The sequence below is a fragment of the Poeciliopsis prolifica genome, unplaced genomic scaffold (assembly GCF_027474105.1).
Source record: "Poeciliopsis prolifica strain line A6 unplaced genomic scaffold, Auburn_PproV2 SCAFFOLD009, whole genome shotgun sequence".
Classification (NCBI taxonomy): Eukaryota; Metazoa; Chordata; class Actinopteri; order Cyprinodontiformes; family Poeciliidae; genus Poeciliopsis; species Poeciliopsis prolifica.
The window spans coordinates 5,779,561-5,803,411 of NW_026562384.1; the positions used below are offsets into that span (position 1 = coordinate 5,779,561).

The 23,851-nt window shown below is 43.6% G+C and overlaps 1 protein-coding gene across 2 annotated transcripts in view; it reads right to left on the reverse strand.

Annotated features, from left to right (window-relative positions):
* Positions 1-32: 32 nt before the first annotated feature.
* The window catches only part of LOC129362618 (serine/threonine-protein phosphatase 2A 55 kDa regulatory subunit B beta isoform), a 50,572-nt gene continuing 26,753 nt past the window's right edge, over positions 33-23,851 (reverse strand). For both annotated transcript variants that reach the window (XM_055034262.1, XM_055034263.1), the window contains exons 2-10: positions 15,170-15,267; positions 13,581-13,746; positions 12,594-12,706; positions 8,177-8,354; positions 7,474-7,638; positions 4,394-4,563; positions 3,795-3,886; positions 3,572-3,695; positions 33-1,887 (exon numbers count right to left, since the gene is read on the reverse strand). In XM_055034262.1, the coding sequence (XP_054890237.1) occupies positions 1,732-1,887; positions 3,572-3,695; positions 3,795-3,886; positions 4,394-4,563; positions 7,474-7,638; positions 8,177-8,354; positions 12,594-12,706; positions 13,581-13,746; positions 15,170-15,267 (1,262 nt within the window). In that variant the 3' untranslated portion in view covers positions 33-1,731. The remainder of the gene's footprint in view (positions 1,888-3,571; positions 3,696-3,794; positions 3,887-4,393; positions 4,564-7,473; positions 7,639-8,176; positions 8,355-12,593; positions 12,707-13,580; positions 13,747-15,169; positions 15,268-23,851) is intronic.

A 23,851-nucleotide genomic window follows, 5' to 3' on the forward strand; every position in this document is an offset into this window, starting at 1 on the left:
AGTTTACAGATAAGAGTCCACACTAACAGGCATTCAGCTTGCAAATCTTTATTCTTTTTCTCCTTTTTATTATTCAAAGTAAGTCCAGTAAGCATAAAGACTGCATGGTAATTCAATGCATTTCGATACATTCTGAGCTATAAAAGTTGGTTTGTTTCAATTAGAAGTGTCACAAAGGAGGAGCGGTTTAGAAGATATCACCGTTAAACAGACTCACACAAATATTCCCTGATTTCACAGAGTCCACATACGCTTCTGACCGTTTTGCACCGAAACCGGAGGAGGATCCAAGCCGATTTCTGCGAGGCGACCTGCCGCTGCTCGTCTTCGTTGTCCCATCTTCACCCAGAGGACAGACATGCACAAGTGTCGGAACAATCTCATACAAAACTGATTTCAGCTGACATCTTTTGGGGAGAAACAACAACAAAAAATAACATTCATGGCGCAGTGCCTCAAATGATCTGCCAGTTTCAACAGATTCACATCCAGCACATGCAAAAGAAGCTAATGTGGCACCGTGACGCCCACGTGGTCTACTTTAAGGTCCTATCAAATCATAAAGCTGAAGATTTTTGTGATCCTTTTGCCTATAAATTATTTTCAATGCTATCCAAACAGGGCGACGTGTAGCAAAGAGTTCAGTTTCATTTTTTTAAAAGTAAAAATCTCCAAAAGAAGAAGTTGTGGCTTTATCGTTTCTCTGAGCAATCGTGAACATCCAACACGCAGCGGCTCCTCTGCACAAAACACAGCGTCGTCCCCTCCTTGTTACTACTTGCAAAACTTTGTCCATTTGCAATCTTAATGAAGCCTTTTTGTTCTTACGTTCACTTTCATTGGTAAAGAAAGAAAGGAAAAAAGAAACAACAACAACAAAAAAAAAACACTCTAAGTTAACATTTAATTTAAAACATTCACACAGTCCCTTCCCCTCCCTCCCACACCCAAGTACATCGAAGCCCCACATACCAAAAGAAGGCACCACAGCTTCTACACAAACTCACCGACCGAGAGAAGGACGAAACGAACGGCTTTAAACGAAACCATCGACTCGCGCCGCCTGGAAGGGCTTCATTCGCGTCGCAGACTGCAAACGTCTCGGCAAGGAGACGGGAAACCGGTGAGACTGACCGAGCTGCGTGCAGTTTCTGGGAGTGGTAGGGGGGGTCAGGCATTATTAACAGTCTCTTCTTCTTTTTGCGTTTTCCCGTGTTCGACCTCAGACGGAGGCCGCAGGGGTCATCGCATGCGCTGCAGCTGGAGCGGGCTGGACCGCCGGGGGTTCGAGGGGACCGGGCGCCGACGCTACATGAAGAAGAGCCGCCGTCACGTGAGCTGGCTTTCTGTCTCTGTGCTCTGTTTGAAAATTCAGCGCTCCCCTATCCGCCTGTGTCTTCAGGGTCCAGAGGGCTGCTACATAACATCACTCATGCAGCGGTCCTTCGTGTTGCATAAACGCGCGGGATTCGATCCTTCTGCTGAATTACTTAAATTAGGAGTCATTTTCTTGGAATGAAGCCTTTTCCTCAAATTGTGTCCGTTTCACTGTCCACTTTCTCACATCAGTGTTTGGACACACGACTCTCGTAAAGTAGAGTCTGGGGGGATTTTTTGGGGGGGGTTGGGGAGGGACAGGGATTTAAGACAGCAGCCCCTCACATTATGTTTGGGTCCTGGGAGGCTTCATAACTTGGGGCAGGCTGTCTTTTTTTTTTTTTTTTTTTTTTTTTAGTTCACTTTGTCCTGGAAGATGTAGAGGTTGTTGGTGGCCGCCACGGCGATGATGTTCTCATGCGGATGCCACGTCGTGTGGAGGATCTTCTTGCTGAAGTCCAGACTGTCTACGCTGATCTCATCCTTGCGACGTTTCCCACCTACACACACCTGGAGGGCGGAGGGGCAGTCAGACGTTTTCACACACACAGCATCTTACATTTGAGGCAATTTTTGGGTTAAAATTTTTATTTATTTATTTTATTTTTTAGGTTTTTTTTAATTAATTGAATGCTAGATAAATTCACTATTTATTGTAACAATGGTGTCCAAACTTTTTGTAACATGGTCCAGAATACCTAAATCTAAAGTACTCATTTATTCAGTATTATTTTTCTAACTTAAAATGCAAAATAATTCCTTTGTGTTAATAAAAGGCAGACAGCTTCCTAACTTTTTTAGTATCTTTTTTTTTCAGTTTATTTGGTCTCGAAAGTCTTTTTATTTCCTTCCAACCAATAAAAGTGATTACTTGTAAACAAAAACAAAAAAAACTCTTCTATTAGCCATTTTTCACATCCTCTATCTGACCCTGGTTATTAATAAAAAAATCCCACCATTAAATTAAATAACTTTCAGCTTCCTGGCACACGTCTAACATTTTTTGATGTTAGATGTGTGAACTGGTCTTATCAAAGTCCCAGTTGTCACATGTCGCCCACGACCAGTAGATGGCAGAACTTCCTGCAGCTCCTTCAGTGCTGCTGTCAGACTCTGCAGACTTCCTGAACAGTTTCCATCTGGTCTTTAATCAGTTTTTTGTTTCCTTTGCCTTTGTAATCTCTCTGCACAGTTGAAGCTTTTTCAGTAATCACATTTACTGTATTAGGTGTGTATCAAATATGACCAATTGCTGCAACTGGATCTAAATATGTATAATTATTTGTCCTGTGTTTTTCAGTGTTGTTTTGTGAACGACCAGGTAAGTACAGGTTGTATTTTAAATGATTTTCCCCCTAACAGACTTGTTTTGTTTTTCGTAAGGATTGCATAGGACATTCTGCATGTCACATTAAAGGCCAACATACAGAAAAAAATTAATTGTCATGGTCTATAAGCTTAGCATATTTCAATACACTTGAGATCTGCTGTCTGCAGTGAAACAGATTTATTCCTGCTCTAACTCTAAACTTAGAGTCACTTTAATAGGCTTGGCCTTCCTTACTCGCCTCATTCCCTTGAGATTAGCCCTGATCGTTCCAAATCTAACCAATAAAGCTGAAAGAATAAGCACAACGTAGGTCTGGACAAAATGGCCGAAAAACGCCTGACCATTTATACAGTTCATATCAGTGGATATTAATAATTATTCAATTGTTTTCAAGTATATGAAATGCTGGCGAACTGGTGACATGCTCTTTCACAATTTTTACTGCACGCCGTTGTTTTTTTTTTCCTCTATTTTTAAGCAGTAAGAGGTGAAACCTGGAACTGCTGCTGCGTGAGTTACTCGACAAGTTGTTGCTAGACAACCAAAGAGTGCGTAAGTTGGTTGATGCCACAAACCTAGCTTAGTGAGAGGTTGAGCGACTGAAGTCTTTCCTCTGCCTACATCTCAGTTCTGAATATTCAGTGAATATTAGATATTGAACATTCCATCAGGCGTAATATCTACGGATAATGATCACGGGCCAATTGCGATACATGTTATTATTGACTTATTGTGCAGCCCTACTACAGCGTAGCTGTAAGGCAGTAAGAAAAGCTTTAAAGCAGAGACTTTGGTTCTGATTTTTAATACACACTCTACCACAGTTGGTTATACGTTGAGAAAACAAATACGTTCATGTCGTACCTTGCGAGGCTTCAGGATCGCTCGGGGTTTGCTGTTCTCTCTCGAAGCCTCCAGCGTGACGTCCCGCTTGGTGTTCCGGTCGAACATTCGGAAGAAGTTGTTGTAGGAGCCCGTCATGATGACGCTGAAGGGGAAGGGGGGTAAAAGCGAGGCGAGCGTTACAACGATGCATGCAAGGATCTGTACCGACCCGTCTCTCTGACGATCGATTGAGATGTCTCACCTGTCCGATCCATTCCAGACGCACTCGAACTTGTCGAAGATGCAGTCGTTCTCGTACAGAGAACAAAGTTTGCCCCGCAAGTAGTCGTGAACCTATAAAACAAACTGGTTACTGTGTTGATTTTCAGTTAAAAAAAAACAACCCTAAGCTCCAGTGCCTTATGCTCTACTTTTAGTAATCCTCCAGGCCTGGTGACCCCTGCTAAGACGTTAGGCAGCAGGTGAAGCCAGAGGAAGAATCCCCTGATGGCCTTATCAATCATGACCTGCTGGAGGATTACTTTCCTACATCAGAGAAGGTGGATCTGACCCTCATGACCACACAGTGGGAGGTTTTACCCTTCGGCTCGCATCGGCACTAGCGCTACCCTCTAATGGATACTTGGTTCAATAAGCCCTCCTAGGGTAATCGCTGAAGATGACAAGGTTACGGCGCGGCAGTCTGACAGTGAAACAGTATTATGTTGACTGATTGGCTTGAGATCAATACGATTTGATTTGATCTGGGCCAAGACGGAACTTCCTAACTTCCCCAGCTGAGATTAGGTTTCTTTTTTCTTATCTTTTTTAGACCGACGATGGAGAAAACGGATACATTACCTGGTAGGTTTCGAGTGGTTTGTTCTCCATCTGGAGGTCCCACACCTTGACAGTGAGGTAGTCCCTTGTCATCAGGTAACGCCCGTTGTGGCTGAACTTTACGTCGGAGATGGATGAGATGATTTCTGAGAAAAAGGAACGCGTCGACGGATCCTCCGGCTCTTCGAAGTCTACGTAGGACGGAGAGAAAAAAAACAATCACTTCTTTTACTGCAGAGAAACGCAGGGCTTTGAATCGCAGAAGGGTTGCAGCTGCATCTCTTTGCAGAATTACTTGGGGAGATAATGGCAGGTCAGCGCGGTGGGCAAATATTGGTTATGATTCATATTGACTCTGGCAGCTGCTGATCCATGTGCTGGCCAGCACACCGGGGATGAGAGCCAGGCATTCCATCGTTAGCTGTCAAGTCAATGCATCTCCCCGCCCTTCCTCCCTCCCCACCCCATCTCATCTTTATTTCTCTACAAAAAACAAAAAGCCCCCTCCACCGTCGAGCCCGCTCCTCAGCTGAGGCCTGGAGGATCAGCCTGTGATGTGTCAGTGGGGAGTCTAACTAGCGCCGCAGAGTCAGGGATGAAAAAAAAAAAAGAAGAGGGAACGAGGAAGGGGTAAGAAAAACAAATCAATGTCAAAGTACCGGCCACATATGAGCCCCGTTGGATTTCTGTGCCGGTGGAAGGAGTGTTCGGGAGTAAGTGGAAGCGTGTATGTATATATGCGTCTGTCTGTGTGAGACCCTGCCCTCCCGCTCCAGGGGTGTATAATGGGGTCTCCTGGGAGTCAACAGGGGGAGGGCAGAGGGTTTGTTTGGTCCCTCTTGCTCTGTCTTTGGGGCATTTGACAATCCCTTTCTAAATCCTCTAACCATCCCTCACCCATCCATCCATCCCGGCTGCGGCGCTGATTGATACCAGAAGTCTCACGGATTTACGGGTTTGGAGGGAGATGCAGAATAATTCTGGTTCGCAGTCAAGCATGTCGGCTCGCTTTATAAAATCGCACGTTGATACCCCCTGATTTTATTTATTTATTTATTTGAAACATTTCACCACTTTTCCAGTATTATTGTTATTGTGAGTTTATTTGATAGAGAAACACAGCAGTATTATTTCTGATGTAGAAGATAAAGAATAAAGTTTAATAGAATTGTAGTCTTCAACTCAAGATTATACGTTCAAACATGGCTTATACTGTGACATTTTTATTATATTTGTCTTTATTTTGCTGTCTCTTGTGTTTTATCCAGTTTTGTTTCTTTTGTTTAACAGCTTGTGTTTCTTGCTTCACCCACTGTAGAGCACTTTGGTTAACCTTATGGCTGTCGTAAAGGGCTATACAAACAAATGTATTATTACTATTAATTGTTATTTATTATTCAATCATGTTTCACAGATAAAAAACATGCTTTATTATAACGTCTCTATCATCCCAACACCTCAACAGGAATGCGAGTTCAGCCCACCTGCATGAAAACTTGCAGTTCAGTTCAGAGAAATGCATACTAGTCGTGGCGATTTTGGAGGAGCAGCAGAAAATATTCAGCTCAGGTGGGAGAACCAGTGAGTAGCATAACCATTAGTGGTGTGTTGTACATTTAGGGAACGCAGAAAACACCTGGTCAGATAACCAAACTGACAGTTTCTGACGTGTAAACAAAGCTCATGTTTTTCATGCATCACCCAGGAAGACTAAAGCTGATGATGGGAGAGAAGTAGAGACAGCGTTGTGGTATTTAGCTTCCATACTCCTCAGCTCTGGAACAATCCACCTGAGAACCTGGAAGATGTGTGGAAAGTCTTTGGATTCAGGACTCTTTGCCTGATCAGTGGCTAGTTATTGAAGCATGAAACGGAGGATTTTAACTTGGATGCATGTTTAAAAATGAACTTCGATTAAAACTTTGAATGTTTGCCTTTTCATTTTCACACAATACCTCTATGTGTTCGACCTATTCGGCTGTGTCTTCAAACAAAAATGGAAAGGTTTTTTTGTCGTCTTTCTTTGTCTCTCCTATGCCTTCATGCAGTAAATATCTCCATCCTTACAACAGAACTCTTCTTCTTCTTCTTCTTCTTCTCCTCTATTTTGTCTCCCATCAAGCCTCCAAAAACCCTCCAGAATCTTTTTTTTTCTTCTCATAGCGGGGGCTCCGACGCTCATGTGACATTCACACAGTCCAGTGGATTCATCAATATGTAAAAGGAAATGAGTGACATTATCGAGCAACAAGGTGTGTCCAACGAGGGACTAATGCAATTGCTCTTATGACATTGATTTCCCAGCGTAAATGTCAATGCATTCATTATTCACCTGAGCCAAGTGTTTGCACGTGATGTTAAGGCTTAGAGGAGGACGCCCATTGTTCGAGTCACGCTTGAAGATTTATTGATGGTCTATCAATTGTGCCTTATTGATCATCTGTGTGTCACTTCTACATTAAAACAGACCAGTTCAGGGGGAAATGAATGAATCACTCTGTGGCGTATTTATTTTATTTCAGCGTGATGTGAGCCATTTTAAATCAAAATTTATTTTCCAGTTCTGTCTGGCATTAACCTAACCATTCATACACACTCTTTAGTTGTTTTTTTTAGCAGAATTCAAAGGCAAAAAATGAAACCTCATGGTTTAGTACTGTGGTTTCTAAATGAATGTAAACATGTTTCCTTTACATTGTCTGAGGTCTGAAAGCACTGCATCCTTTTTTTTGTTATTTTGACCATTTCTCGTCTCCCGTAAATAAATGCTACATTTTTGCTTGGAATTTCGAAGAAACATTGTCTGCATTTCGTAGAATAAAAGAACGTTGCATTCGGTGTACATTTTACTCAAACATACATCCGTAAAATGCAAAATTAGAGAAACTGATCATTTTAAGCGGTCTCTTGATTTATTTTTCCAGAGCTGTATCTATTTTTTTCAGATTACCAGCAGGCGGGAATCACAACAAAAATGGTTTTAGGAGTGCAGGCTGTCTGCTTCATGTCAAAGAAAATCTATATGAGATCTTAGATGCATTTGCCACACCTTGTCCCAATCTGTGACACCAAATGATTTTTTTTCCTTCTCATATACTCACATTTGCAGTGCTTGTCGCAGAGCGCCGCCTGCCTCATGTCACAGAGGCGTATGGAGCCCTTGCTGCTGCTGTAGGCGAAGGTGTGACACTGCTGGGGATGAAACTCGGCCGAGGTGATGACCTCCGTCAGCTCCTCCATGTTGGCTGGCTTGATGTCTACGATGTCTGAGAGAAGCCGGCTTAAGGAAAGACTTGTGGAAAATGACCGCAGATCTCGCACAATTTGTAGTATTTTACTGTTTGAGTTTTAAAGTACAGGACTGAGAGCAGTTTGTCATTTTCTCTGTCAAATTTCAAATAAGCTGTTTTATGTTCATGTATTAAAGGGCTGCAGTACGTGGCTGACGCAGGCTTGAATTAAAAAACCCCAAAACTGTGTGGATCGCTGGGCGGACACAGGTGTTAAAAGGGAAACATACATTTTTCAATTATATATACTGTATATATATATATATATATATATATTTTTTTTTTTTTTTTACAAAAGAAATATGTAAAACGTGCGGCATTCATTTGTCTTTTTTCGCTGATGAAATAAAACTTTGTAATCTTCGTGGATCACCTCATTTATGCAGATCTGGTGTAGATCTGCAAAAGTAAACCAGAATAAACATAACTCAAGTTTTCATATTTGCGTGAAGTCCCAACTGTGTTTATTGGGGGTCAAGCTTAACGAAGGCCAGAGAGGATTTTCAAAGGATACTGAAGCTGCGGTCGGTGATCTCCAGGTTCCACAGGTTCACCCGGAGGTCATCGGTGGAGATGAAGGTCTGCAGGTCGGAGTTGACGGAGATGGAGTTGATATGGTACGTGTGGGCGTTGCTGAAGACACGTCTGGCTGTCGCCTCCACCATCAAATCCATGGGCTGCAGCACGGGCACCTGGGGGTGGAGGCAAAAAATAAATAAATAAAACAAAACATCAAGAGAAGCAGAAGAAAAAAAAACGCAAGAAAAAAAAAATCATCTTTGACGTGTATGGTTAAATTCATGAATTATTCTGTTTGATTTCAAGATTGTCCCCAAGAGATATCCTCAGATATGTATCTTTGTGGATGGATTGGCCTGTGCGGTGGAGACGACGATGTTACATTTATCCCACTAATGGTAAAGAGACAGAGGTGAGCAGCTCTCTGGAGCGCTGGCTCGGGCAGATTGTGACTCAGTGATCACGCCTCAGTTTCTCAGCACCTGCTAACTGCTGAAGAAGTCGATCTCGCTCTCTGTTTGTGTCAGAGAAATTGGGGGAAAAGCGATGAAGGTGGCAAAAGAGAGAGAGCCTGAGGGCATCGCAAGGTCCTGCTGAGGAATGATAACCAAACTCTACAGAATTAAGACTGCCAAACATGCAAGTACAGCAACACGCACACACAGTGTGTACAGAGCTGCAAGGGCTTCAAAGATGCCCAGCAACCGGCCTGCATGCAGCCCCCCGTAGGCCAGATAAAACCCAGACAAAGACAGGGAAGAGGGGAGGGAGCCAGGAGAACAAATCGGCCGCTTCTTCCCCAATTGTTTTTTTTTCTCTTCTTTTTGTCCACTGCTGGAGCTGATTGAAAGACACGGCAGCTCAGCAGGCCGCTGTATCTCCACGGGTGTCACTTCCCCTCCATGTCTTTCACTGGCTGTCCAGAGAGACGTGCGCCTCATTAACCCGGAACACGGGCCGTCAGCGGTCCTCAACCTGCCGCGTCGTCTCGGCGGATATTCTCCAAGCACAAAATCCTAATTTAAAAAAGGGATATATATATATATATATATATATATATATATATATATATATATATATATATACACTCCTGATCAAAATCTTAAGACCAGTCAAAAAATTGCAAGAATTTGCATTTAGCATTATTGGATCTTAAGAAGGTTCTAAGTAGAGCTTCACAATGTTAAAAGAAGAAATCAGCATAAGAGACAAAAACATTTGAGGGGAATTAATTGAAAAAACTGCATTTATACTCAAACATGATTTTTTCAGCTGATCAAAAGTTTAAGACCATAGCTCAAAAAACCTCCAAAACCCCCCAAACAGAAATCAAAGTGCCAAAAAAAGGACTCAGTAATGAGTAGCTCCACCATTCTTGTTGATGACGTCAAACAATCGTTTAGGCATGCTTGATGCCAGTGTTTCCAGGAGGCTAGTGGGAACATTGCTCCAAGTGTTGAAAATGGCTTCACGAAGGGCATCCACTGTCTGGAACTGATGTCCATTTTCGTAAACTTCCCTTGCCATCCATCCCCAAATGTTCTCAATTGGGTTTAGATCCAGGGAACATGCAGGATGGTCCAAAAGAGTGATGTTATTCTCTTGGAAGAACTGCTTTGTCAGGCGGGGCATTGTGAACTGCAGCATTGTCTTGTTGAAAAACCCAATCATTACCACACAGACGAGGGCCCTCAGTCATGAGGGATGCCTGCTGCAACATCTCCACATAGCCAGCTGCTGTTTGACGCCCCTGCACAACCTGAAGCTCCATTGTTCCATTGAAGGAAAACGCACCCCAAATCATGATGGCGCCCCCACCACTGTGCCGTCTAGAAAACATCTCAGGTGGGATCTCTCTGTCATGCCAGTAACGTTGGAAGCCATCAGGATCATCAAGCCAAAACTTTTTCTCATCAGAGAAGACAACTTTCTTCCACCTTTCAATGTCCCATGTTTGGTGCTCCCTTGCAAAGTCCAAACGGGCAATTCTGTGGAGTTGAAGAAGACGTGGCCTTTGAAGACGTTTTTTGTTTCTGAAGCCCTTCCCTTGCAGATGCCGTCTGATGGTTATCGGGCTGCAGTCGGCACCAGTAATGGCTTTAATTTGGGTAGAGGATCGTCCCTTGTCTTGACGGACAGCCAATCGGATCCTGCGGTTCAGAGCTGGTGAAATTTTTTTTGGGTCTACCGCTTGACTTTTTTGTTCCATAACCCTCAGGATCATTTAAAAAATGCAAATGACTGTCTTACTGCGTCCAACCTCAGCAGCAATGGCACGTTGTGAGAGGCCTTGCTTATGCAGCTCAACAATCCTGCCACGTTCAAAGTCAGTGAACTTTTTTGCTTTTGCCATCTGGAGGTCTTGACAGTGTAAAGACTTCATAGAACATGACATGGAATCCAGATTTTTGCACAGCTTTTGGCTTTTAAAGACTATGGTCTTAAACTTTTGATCAGCTGAAAAAATCATGTTTGAGTGTAAATGCAGTTTTCAGAAAATTCCCGCTCAAATGTTTTTGTCTCTTGCACTAATATTTTCTTTTAACATTTTGAAGCTCTACTTAGAATCTTCTTAAGATTCAATAGTGCAAAATGCAAATTCTTGCAATTTTTTGACTGGTCTTAAGATTTTGATCAGGAGTGTGTATATATATATATATATATATATATATATATATATATATATATATATAACAGGATTGCCACAGTCAAGCGGCCCGTCCTCCAGGCAGCTATGATGATCCCCCAGCCAGCCAGACAAAGGAGGGACAGACATGCTAAACTCAGCACTAATCTGCGATGGCAGACACGCCACCGTACCGCGTACGCGCAGTCAGCTTGTGTGAAAAGTAAAGCTGGTTGGAAATAATCGAGAGGGCGATAGGTCGTTCTCACGTTCCACTGCCGACCGTAGCTCAAAGCGACTCAAATCCAACTGTAGGCCTTTCACTTGTTGGAAGTGAAAGTGATAATCTGATATAATACAGATTAAAACATGACGCAGAAGCTACGGTATACCCACCTGACTCATAGCGTGAGTAACACTATCCCAGCAGAATAGGACAATATGCAAGTGTCTGAATGATATCAGATGTTTTGCTACAGTGTGACTCACTGTGTGGCAAGTCAGTGTCCTGTCGCTGCATTTAAATACAAAATATGATGCTTTCCTAACCGTAACCAAGTTGTGGTGAAGCTGAACTGAAATGTTCTTGTAATGTCCAGGAATAGTGAAACGGGCCTCATGGATTATTTAACTGGAGATATATTTAGCGAGGTAAAGAAAACCTTGGGGACATGAACTCAAAGGTCTGCAAGTGTTGCACTTTTGAGAATTCGATGTTTATAACTAAAAGCTGAACCGACGGCGAAGCTCACTCTTGTACTTGCTACAAAGTTGACGAGTTTTTTGTTTGACAAGAGGACATCTGTGAGGTCGGACTCTGTCACTGTCTGATTTGCTGTCTCCTCTCCAGATGCTCAGTGGAGGTCAAAACTTTTCCAGCCTCGGCGCATTGATTATCACCGTTACCAGCTTTATCCCAATTATCTTAATTAGCTGTTTTGAATTCAGGTACATTTTTCCTTACGTTACAGCTACACTACATCCACCGTCGCCTCCAAACTATATCAGAATGCTGTTGCATAACCTCAACATGTCGATCCATCGTTTGCCCTCCAACATATCATTTCCTGTTCTTCTTTTAGTGAAGTGTCGGTGTTCGTTTTGTATTTCTTATCTATCTTTTTTTTTTTTGAGGACCAAACTCCAAATCCAGTGTACTTTCCTGTGTGTAGTGCATCATTGTGGCACATCGTGTTAAAATCTCCGATCTATGATCGGAGATAAAGCTGGTGTATGAGATAAAGTGGTTTCGGTAACACTTTATTGAAGGGCTGTGCATAAGACTGACATGATGCTGCCATAAACAGAACATTGCACTTTTAATAGACGTTTGATGCAAGACTTAGTGCAACAAAGTGTTATTATTTACCGATTGTTAACAGTAATGACCATGAGTTCATTATGCACACCTTTTGTTACCAGGGTTTTTTTTTAAGTAGCAGTAAAATTATATCTCATAATTTCTTGTATCATCATTAAAACTTTCATTAGAAGTAGAACTTGGGTGATTGCTGCTTTCAAGCATTGAACTTGTGCTTTCCTTTGTTCCAGTAAGGATTACACCAATCATTTTCCTTTAGTACAGATGTCGATCAAATCTTCTGTAGCACGGAAACATGTTTTCTATGATAATTACACCAGAGGGATTTTTGACTAACTCCTTCAATCTTTGTTAAAAGTTTCTTCTTTTTTTTTCTGAACTGATGCCATTGTGTGTGAAATTTTACGCCGACCGGACAGACGTCTGACGCGGCTGGGGCCCCGACAGCTTCCTGCGACCTCTCACCCGCAGCGTGGTGATGGTGGACGGGTCCCGGAACCGTCCGTCCTCATCCTTCAGGTTGTATCCTTCCGGACGCTTGTCCCGTTCGCTTATCTTCCACAGCTTCACGGTCTTGTCTGGGGGTGGAAACAATACAAAAAACAAAACAAAAAAAACAAATGAACAAATAAAGACACAGAATACGTTCAGGCTCACAACAGAAAATCTCCCGTCCAACTTGTTTGCGGGGAGGAGAAGAGGGGGGTAGGGCAGCCAATCTGGCACGTAGCTGGGCAGCAGCCAGCGAAGATGATGAATGGCGACTCTTGTGAGTGAGTGCGTGTGTACATTCTATCACCCATATTCATCTACGAGTTGACTTCATTTCACTGCCACACCGTGATACACCCCCTCTGAGAAAGCCATCTGGGTGCTTTTCAATCTTACTTCACATAAACACCAGTTACATCTCATCTTCTCGGTCTACTGAAGTGGATGGCAGCAGCAGTCAGGCTGTTTGTTTTTTTGTTTTTTTTTTGTCTTCCCGTTTTTAATTTCCACTGCGTACGTTGGTGTCAGAGCATCGAGGCCATCGCCACAGGACCCTCCGCCATCTGCTCCAGCCACCGCTAGAACTCCTGTAGCAGCCATGCATGAACCCAGCAATCTGCAAGACGTCTCTGTGTTTCATGTCTGTATGAGCTAGTGAGCGCGTGTGCTTTCATTGGCATGCATGCGTGTGTGTGTGGGGGGGTGGGGTGTGTGTGTGTGTGTGTGTGTGTGTGTGTGTGTTTCCGCAGCAGCAGCCATGCATGAAGTCCTTAATTTGAAACTCTTCTGCTGGTGGCACCTGCTCAGCCAAGCGCAGCAGCCTTGCAGATAACCAAAACAGGCATTTCTGCTTGATACTAACATCTCAGTTTACACCAACTTTAAATGAATCCTGTAGAGTTAGCATTTAAACAAACATAATTTGTCTCTCATAGGCCACGCAGAGAGACTCGAACTGACCGTTGGTGGAGAGCAGGAAGTATGCTGCGTTCTGCTGAGGCAGCCATTTGATCTTGTTGATCTTCTCCTCGATTTCCAAGCTCTTCAGGTAGTCGAACTCGGGCTCGTGACTCTGGAATGTGCTGTAAACATTGTACTCCCCTCGCCGATGGGGTTGCGTCTTACTCTGTGGAGGAAGGCGAAGAAGAATCGATGTGATCCTTTGGGTCAAACTTTTTTAACGAAGCAAAAGGTTGCGGAATCGGACTGGATGTGGAAAACAGGGCAAGCCCGAAAAAGCCTTTCCTGTCCTACCATCACAGACATAAATATTGCATGTTGACTTGAAATGGAGCTCATGACATTACGATTAAGAATTTAAACAGCTAACTCTACATAAATAATTGGTCCAGTCATTAATTCAGAGTTTCTGAACCACCTTTCTCAACTTCCCACACCAGAACCATCACTACTGCGGGACCCGAAAGTCTTGCTGTGTGGTCCAAAATCAGGTATTCATTCACTCACACAACTAATTCGACTTTTGGAAGTGTCTGGTTCCCTATCTCCCATTTTATAGCTCAACTTATGTAGAATGTAGCCCTACGGCGGAAGGTGTTAAAGGGAACCCTCCTTTTGGTTAGTAGGGGCTGAAATCTGTTCGTTTGAGGAAAAACTAAATACTAAAGTGACATCAGAAAGTTTTTGCACTGAAAACATTTTAAAACATTTTAATAAATCTGGGATGCAGCTGTAATCAGCTGCATCCCAGAGGGCGAGCAGTGAAAAATGTTTTTATCTGGTTCGGTAAAACTTGTCGCTGGTTCTGTTTTTTCCTTTGTGAGTCCAGAAACTCAGCAGCTTTGAAGGGAAAAGAGTTCAGCTCAGTCAATCAGAATGAAAAATGGATTTTAATTTCTTTGCTGGGATAACTCAGTGATAATACCTGCTACATCCTTTCACAGCTCTGAAAGGATGTATTTTGGTGTAAAGTGCCTGTTTTGTGTTTACAAGATTTTGTGAACCAGGTTTTAATGTAAAGCGGTGGCTGTGATATATATAGTTTTTGGTCATTTAACCACTCTAAAAAACGTTATTATTAAAAAACACACTCTAGTTTTCTGAGTTTCTAGAATTAGCAAAACATTAGTTGTATGTGAGAAGAAGGTGATGCAAACAAACAATGAAAAATATTCATTGTGCAACTGTTCATGATCAAGAGTCCATTTATGTTGCATAAATTGATGTTTCAGCTAAATCGAAAGGGTCCATCTTGTTTTTTTTTTTTTTTTTTTTTAAGGAATTTGAAAATACTTAAAGTGAAGTAGTTCCTGTTTGTGAAAGGTTGGATTTGGTGTGTTCCTGGTTACTACACACTCCACAAACTGAAAATCCTCTGTCCTGGGAAACGGAGTGGTCAAATAGACAATTAAAGCTCAACGTAACCAATGCAGAGACGGCTGCATCCCCTGACACACAGCAAAGCGTTTCTTCTCATGTTTGAACACCAAACCAAAAACAAACAATCCAGCTAAATCATTATGAGTCTGTCAAACACTTTCAGCAGAAAAGGGCAGCACAATTAGCATTGAATTGTTGGCATTTCCTACCTCCTGCTCCCTCTGGAAGACAACCACTCTTCCTCCTTTATCCCCGGTGGCCAACAGCTCCCCCGTTGAGTTAAACTCCACCGTTGAGATAATGTCAGCTGGAACACAGGAAGCAGAGCAGAGCGAGGGAGGAAATGTCAGCGTGGACAGGAGCAACCAGACATGCAGAGACACAGAGAGAGAGAAAAAAAAGGCCTACAGGGGAGATCTAGAAGAGGGATTTCTAGAATACATTTCAGGAGAAAATTGGGAGAAAGGGATTCTTGTGACCAACTCACAAAAGACTATTTGGCACAGAAACCCAGTTTGGTGGAAAATAGGTTAGGAGAAACCAGTGCGTGAGTCACCGCTTGACAATTCAGGCTCTTGTCTGGCTGAAGTGAAATAATCTGTGTCATTTTTATTTATTTTTTTCAACTGTAGTCCTGCTTTTTGCTCTTTTCTTGTCCGCTACAACTGACTGGGTCTCCACGCGGTCCGGCAGCTGATCCGAGCCTGTTTCAGACGCCCTGTGTGCTTTTGCATACCTGCAGTTTTCCCCAAAAAGTAAATAACAGACACCTTACCCTTGAGGTAACATCCCCTCTCCTCCTCTCTGACACACAGCTGCCTAGATTTAGGCAGAGGCTAATGGTGACTGTAATTATTAAACAGCCCCAGGCTAAAAAGGCAGAGCATTGTGTCTGTGTCTTTCTCTCTGAAATACACACACACACACACACCCCAGTCGAGGTAGCCCTTCGGTTTAGCAGTAACAATAATATTAGATGGAAAATGAGAGCGTTTGTTGTTTCGCACCCCCTCCCTGCGCCCTCTGTGGACCTGCTGCTGGTGGAGGGGGGATGTTACCATGGCGACCGTTTCCATCACTCGCGGCGGAGTGTACGCGAGTGTGTCTGTGCCAATAGCTCTCAGACTTAGTTGCTGATGCTAGCTGTAATTCAGCAGACACACAGAGAAAGAGGAAAGTGCTGCAACGGAGTGAAAAAGCTGCCTGCGTGTCTGGGGGAGCGAGGGAGACTCGCTGCAGCACACGGCTCCAGACAATGGAGTCCCTGTGGCCAGGCGCATCGCTGCGTGCTAAAAGCGACTGGAAAGCGTCGCGGCTGCCGCGCCGATTGCGTGAGCGTACGAGCCCTCCTCGTTTCCGTTAATTGGGAGAGAGAGACATTGGCAGACGAGGCCAGAGGGATCCTTACGATCCAGTGCTGATAATGCCATGAGGAGGAGGCTGCTGCTGCTGCTGCTGCTGCTGCTGCTGCTGCTGCTGCTGCTGCTGCTGCTGCTGCTGCTGCTGCTGCTGCTGCGGCGGCGGCGGCTGCTGCTGCTGCATATTCGATTCGAGATGCTACTGAGCCTTTTACACGGCAGACAAATTCTGACCTAATTACAGACGGGGCTAAAATTAAAGAAGTAAAATTAATCATGCAGTCTTGATCGTTTCAGACAACAATTCTCACTGTCACCAAACTAATTTACGTTATTGATTATTGTAGTTTTAAAATTACAATCATTTTTCTTGCTTTAGTAGCCATTTTTACTTAAAATATTCAACATTTTTTGCTATATTGATCTTGATAGAGTAACACATATATATACAAATCTGAAAAGAGTTAGTAAGTAAGGCTATCTGCTCAGGTAGCACCTGTAGTCAGCAGCTTCACAGACATAGAGCTTGTCGTAGCTTAACAATCACACTCAGACCTGAAACGGTTACCTTACAAATTGAAACGGTTGTGAATTAAAACCTGCCAAAATGTTAAAATACTGAAAGAGACCACAAAAATGATTGAAGCATACACGCTTTCAGGAAACAGTTTGCGGTGAAGTGATGTAATGGCGATGAACATGGAGCACAAAATAGAGATATCAGAGGGAGACATTTATTTATTTAGTATCCAGTGTCTTGAATTTATGAAAAAACTGGATTCACCCTGAAGAGCTCAAGTAAAGCACAATAATGGATTTCTCTGACTGCATAACTAAACTACCCATAGAGCATTTTAATATCAAGTTATTCAATGTTTTATGAGATTTTCTGTCATGCTGCAGTTTTGAAACCATAACTTCTCAAAGCACTTTTCCTGCCAAGAAAAAAAAGAGGCATTTTCTAAGATTAATGTGTATTTCAGTGTAGTTCTACACACTTCTATCTTTTTTTTTTTTTCTTGATTCGTCTCTCCTCTAGCTCATCATCATCACATTAACCCACTGCGAGGAAACAGTAACTGATGGATGCCATTTAGCCAGTTTACACACGGATACGTCCTTCAATCATTTCTCTGGCAGCGAGGCGGAAACTCGCAGCAGCGTTACAGATAGATGAGTTTTTCTGCATGCAAATGACTCCACATGAGGGAAATTAATCTATCCAGCCTGAGACACTGATGGAATTTGGTTTAAATTGGCAAAAATTGAATTTTCTTCCTTGGAAAAGACAAGGATTGCGGTCGGGATCGTCGAGAAAGACTTCCCCTTCAAGGAGGGTCAGCGGGATCGAGATGGACAAGAGGAATCAGCATCCAGGAGGTTCAATTGATCAAATGCGTACTTACACACGGTCTCCATCTCTCTTACACACACACACACACACACACACACACACACACACACACACACACACACACACATGCATGTGCAAGGCTGTATCAGCAGACCATAACCAGATGAAGCCCATAAATCCTGTGGCTAGCCAGGTCTAACAAAGACAGGTCAGCGCTTCTTGATGTTGCAGAGGGGATGCCTGGCATAGCACACATCCATCAACCGTAATAATACAGACAAGGCTGTCGGCTTTCTGCTGTAATGCATGTATGCACAACCAGATAATAATAATAAAAAAAACATAAACAAAAAAGAAAAAAAACTCCATCATGGAGCAGATTTCTTTTTGTTTCTGCTCGCCAATCCAATCTGCGCCCCTTCAGCATGTGATATTGACCAGAACGATCCGACCAGATGGGCGGAAACATAGATATGCATTGATTCTGGAATGAAAACAATGCAGGAGGATCCAGACGCATATTGAATGTATTTTATAGACGCACAGCGGATCAGGCGTAACAGGAAGGATCCGGCGAAATAAACAACGGAGCTGTTCCCTTTAGATAGCTTGATGACCCCGAGGACTAAAACTGGAGTGACCCGGCTAACCTCAGGACGGGTAATCCTGACTTGGTGGAAAAGCAAACACAAAAAAAAAAGAAGAAGAAAAAAAGCAAATGTTGGCATTGGAAGGTTGTGTAAGACATACAAGCCCGAAAAAACAAAACCCCACAACTGCAAGGAAATCTAGTTGCGTAAGCCGCGTACTGTAATTCCAGATAGAAGGGAAGGGACGTGAGCAACGTGGTGGCGTGCTAAAGCTTTGTTAGCATTAGGAAACATGGAGAGGAGAGGATTATATCACTTGTGCTGAGCTGCCTGCGTCAAAGGATAAGACCGGGTGAATAATTCTGGCCTGTTCTCGCGCTCTCTTTCCACCTGCCGCCATTGTTCCGCCGCTGATCATCCATGAAATGTACCACACTCGCTCTTTTCTTCCAGGAACACACAAGCCTTCATGTCAGGCCATAAAGACCTTTCTTCTGCAGGTCTAAGGCAGCTGATAATGGCTGTATTTTTTACACCAACGACAATGGAGATCAATCAGAATTTTGAATAAAGCCCGATGCCTTACCGACTTGCTGCCCAGACATATGATTAGGGCTTTATTGGGCTTTATTAACCGCACACAAAGCAGCAGAGCACAATGCAGCTCCCTTCATCTGAAGAGCATGACTCTCTTTGTAGAGATCTGGGGAGAACAAGCTAATTAACCTGGTTTCTCCAGGATCAGCCCTTTGAGACCGATGCTTGGTGTGTGAATGCCGTGCCCCCCCCCCCTGCATGTTTATGTGCGAGGAAGCTTTTGTGCTTGTATCTCTGAGCAAAACCAAGTGATTTTTATTTTTATTTCCCAATCCCGTAACACTCTAGGGAGTAAAAAAAAAATAAAATAAATAGTCAAAATGGCCAAGATGTGTTTCAGCTCCTCTTCTCACACTTCATTAACACGTCGCCGTGGCACACATCTGACGGCAGACAAAACAACGGACAAGACCGAGCAGAGAAAGTGGTGCCAAGAGTGAAATCGGTTCAGCTTGACTGCTGAATACCGTGAGGCATCATTTGAAATGCTTTTTTATTTGGTATTCTGTCAGAAATTGAAAACAGAGGCGAGATTGAGGGTGGGGGGGGGGGATGGTAGAGATCCAAGGGTGTGTGGAAATGGGATCAACCACCAAAACAAGAGCAGCTACTCTCTTTTTTTCCCCTCTGCTTGCCTTGTTGCAATCTCTTTCATCTTGCTGTTGTGAATCAATGGTTCAGACGTCTGCAGCACAGATTGAAACCCTGTTTTTGTTATTTATATATATATTTTTTAGTAGTACTTTTTTTTTTTTTTCGGTGACCTTTTCACCAAAACACAATAGGGATTGGGGAGAGATGCCGGTTCCTCGGCAGGAGGCGGGAATGAGCTATCAAAACTTACAAATGCATCCCGTCACAAACTCCTGAAAGGTCAAACAACACCGAGCCTCCGGGCGGACTGCGCGGGGAAACGAGTCGAGCACACTGCATCAACCGCTAGCTGTGCAGGAAGCCACATTACAGTGGAGAAAATGGGGCATTTTTCCCATCATGCTACAGTTGCAACACGACGGGTACTCTTTAATAAATTCTCATTAAAATTTCATAGCGCCCCCGACTTAATAAGAAGCTAATCAGGGGATGAAAGCAGCTGCTGAAGAAAGAGTCCGACTCGCCCCCCTTGCTATTCCCCCCTCTGTCCCCAACTTCACAGCTTGCCATTAAGCCCCCACCACCTCGCAACGTTAACCCCCCACACACACGTATGCGCGGTGTCTTCCTCGCACTGCGAAGCCGAGAAGGCAGGGCTCTGCGGCTTGAGTGTTTCTTAGTGAATAATGGATGGGACCTAAGAGTATGGTGGGCTAAGTCTTTTCATGCCGCGGTCCTAAAGCGTGGCCCCGGGGCGTTTGCGTTGGCACGGGCAACCCGGACCCGCTCGGCTCTCATCAGAGGCGGCAGTAAAGGTTGTGGGAATTCTGCATCAGTATTCTCGGGGCTGAAGAGGTCACGCGCCGGCTTGTACAAGCATCGCGTCAAAGGGATGCAAAACAGCAAAATCTGAGAGAAAGAGATGGAAGGTGGAGGAAAGAGGGGGTGGAAGGGAAGGGATCACATGTCCCCACCGACGGATCTTTAGGTCATTGTTCCGGTGACTAAATTGCAACGGATCAGAAATCAATATCAGAGCAGACATTACGTTAGGTCTTGCCTCACAGCGGGGTAACAATTTACATTTTTGAACACACCGTGTTGATATTGATAACTATCCATTATATGAAGAGGAGGGTATATTAGCAAGAGTGAGTATCTCTCTGAAAGTCTTCAGTTTGCATAGACACAGACCAGCTTTCAATCAAGGTTGTAGTTAATGTCGAGCCACAACAATTCCAAAACTAAGACAGATATTTCAAACTCCCAATGTATAAGGATTTAGAAAATACTGAGCCGTGTTGACAAATTTCCAGTCTCTGGTTTTTGTGCTGCTTTGACCTGCTCTGGAGATTCTCAGTTTATTCAATTAATAACTTTTCTCTGTAATAAAAGCGTCAAAGTCATATCAGGAGCAGAGCTGGTGTCACACATTGTGTAATAGAGAACGGGTCTCTGTAAAACAGGGCTTCACAAACAAAATGATGAAAAAAATGTTTTAAATTACCATTTTCAATTCCAATGAGCTACAGACAATGCAGATTCCTGCCTTAACTTTCAGTTTTCTAAAATCCTGCCAGTATTTCCAAATCTAGTGTCTCCTGTCTGTGTCTGTGAAATCTTGGTAAATTTTAATTCTATGACAAACAGAGGTTGAAAACTCAAGAGGATAAAAAAATGCTTTCATGGACTGAAATCGGGTCCAAGTTGTTTGTTGCCAATTTCACCATTTGCCCAAGAACAAGGGCTTAATTACCATTCTGTGGTACGTAAGTATAAAATAGGCAGATTTGCAAAAGCATGAAATGGCAAAGGAGCAAACTGACCAGCAGCAGTTTAAGAAGCCAACATGCCTCTTTAGAAAACAAATAGCTTTGTACTTCCTCTGGTTTTTTACCAATCACCTTACCAATATTGGAAGTAGCTAACTTTGAGTCTTCTCACTCGTTCAAAACTTTCTCGGTGAAGAGTGTTGAGGAGTGCGATCTGGAGGCACATCTGTATGATGCGGTTAATGACTGGAAGAGAGATATTGATTATCAGTTTGCAGGGGCTGGACACGCTAAAGATCATCCCTCACTGGTCATCGCCTGATTTCATTCAATTCAAAGACTTAGATCCAAGCTAGTCTGGATACCATCTCCCTCTGCCTGGACTTTCTCCCACTGAGCTCGAGCTCTGCGGTTGAGTTTCAACCAGAGATATGAGTGAACAAAAGGAGAAGTTGTGAACAACGACCTGTAATCTGCCTGTAGTTTAGCGATAGCTGGGGAGGAAGTGAACCAAGCCGCTCAATCCACGTGGAAATATTGACTCAACGTTGAGCATCTCGTTTGGCTTCACAGTGGGGGGGATGGTTGCTTACACCACAGGCAACTTCCGGTAAGCTTCACAGCGTCGAATTGGGCGTTATATGTCACAAACAAACATTAGCGATTGGGTAAAAAATTAAAACCCCAACTGAGGCCGCATGTCCAGCAAGCAATCACTTCTCAATAACCATGAGTCCAGACCCTTTGAATGAAGCAAAGCATAGAGCAAGGAGCTGGTTTTTACCAGGCCATGTTCAAGTCGTAGCTGTTTTTTTCTTCACCTTGCAAGGAAAGTTATTCTGTTTATCCAAGCTGAAGACATTCAGAGACTGACCTACAGAAAGCAAACTATTGACCAGAAGCCCTTCCTAAAATAAATCATTAGCTATCCTTCTTGACTTGATTCTGTACCCAGCTCAGGGTGGCCGACCCGTATTAGTAACCACCAATGGATCCGCTGAGGCGTGGGATTGGTGCTAGACAAGGGTCGGCATGAGTGACATCATTAAAACGTGACATCATTAAAGTGTCCTGCTGTCATGGTCTAAGATAGCCGGAGGGGAAACCTGAGCGGCTCTCACACACACAGTGAGTGTGTGTGAGAGTGTGTGTGTGAGTGTGTGTGGTCTGAAGAGATCGGACCTGAACGGAACATGTGCACTTTGGTGAATTTATGAGCCCAGGCGGTGGATCCGACACTGGCCTGTGCAGTGATCTTTGGCTCTCAGGCTGACTTCATAGCACTTAAAAGACTCATGCACACAGACCCAGGCGTACACACACTTGTCCATGATGCATGGCGTCTGACGATCGGTCGTAAATAGCAGCCGCAAAAGATAAAAATGACAAGAGTAGATGTGCGAAAGGCACAGCTGGGCCTCAGACTAGGCAGACCTTTTCTTCAAGAAGACTCATTTTACAATCCATGCAACCCTCATCTCTGTTCCCTCTATCTAATGCATGCACGACACACGCTGAAAAAGAGCAAGACAGAGCGAAGAAGAAGATTCCCCTCCCGTTTTTCATCCCAGCTCAGACATCAAACAAAGATATCCATCACTCCCACCCCCACTTCGCCTTCTCTCGCTGTGAAGCAGCGACTGTGTTTAGCAGTGACAGGGAATCATCTAATAAGTGCCAGATCTGAGCAAATGATGGGGCTCCCCCCATGCATTTGGAAGAAGCGGAGGGAGGGGGGGACATCTGAGATTGGGAGATGTTTTGCCTTTTTTTACGCTCTGACTTTGTCCGCCTTCTGGCCTGCAGTGGCACCTGTAACCTGAGCTCAGGGGCCGAGGCAAGCGCAAGAAGAAGAAGCTGCGTTGGCTCTGACCCACCTTGCAGCAAAGCACATCCTTAGAAATTCATGGTTCCTGTAAGATTTAGGTCTTCAGGTCATTTGCATAAAATCCTGGTGCAAGGCTTCTTTAGGGCTGGTAACAGTTTGCATCAATACAGGTTTCCAGCATGTCGCTTTTCTGGACTTCACGGAAAATTGGCTTTAAAATGGGCCTGATAGAAAATAATGATCCAAAACAGACCGCATATATATATTCACAGCGCGTGTTCTGACTCGTTCATGTTTGAGGTATTTCAGGATCACTTAAACACGATATCATGGCATATTGCCAGCTAAAATCATGTCTCCCCGAACCCTCGTGTTTTATAACTATTTTGAAAACTAATTTGTGAAAACATGGAGCAGCATTGAAAGCAGCTTTCTGCAAATGTATTAATGTACATGAACCCACGCACACTAATACCAGATGTGTACATTTCTAGATGAGAGAGCAAGGAATTGGTCCATGTCTCACTGTGCTACGTCCCCATAATTAGGACTCTTTCCATGTAACCAATCTCAACAAGTGAATGAGGAAAGCCCACATCCCCCCCTATTATTTAAACAGCATCACATCCAGATTAGAGGAGCAGCAGCACAGGATAATTTAATCCCCTGTTGCCCAAGATGTCCTAATTCCTCTGGTCATTCCAAAATAGCAGGTGTGTCTGGAAGCTCAGCACAGGCGAGATGGATCTTCATGCAACCAGAATTTCACATTCATTTCTCCACCTCGGTTTAAACCGC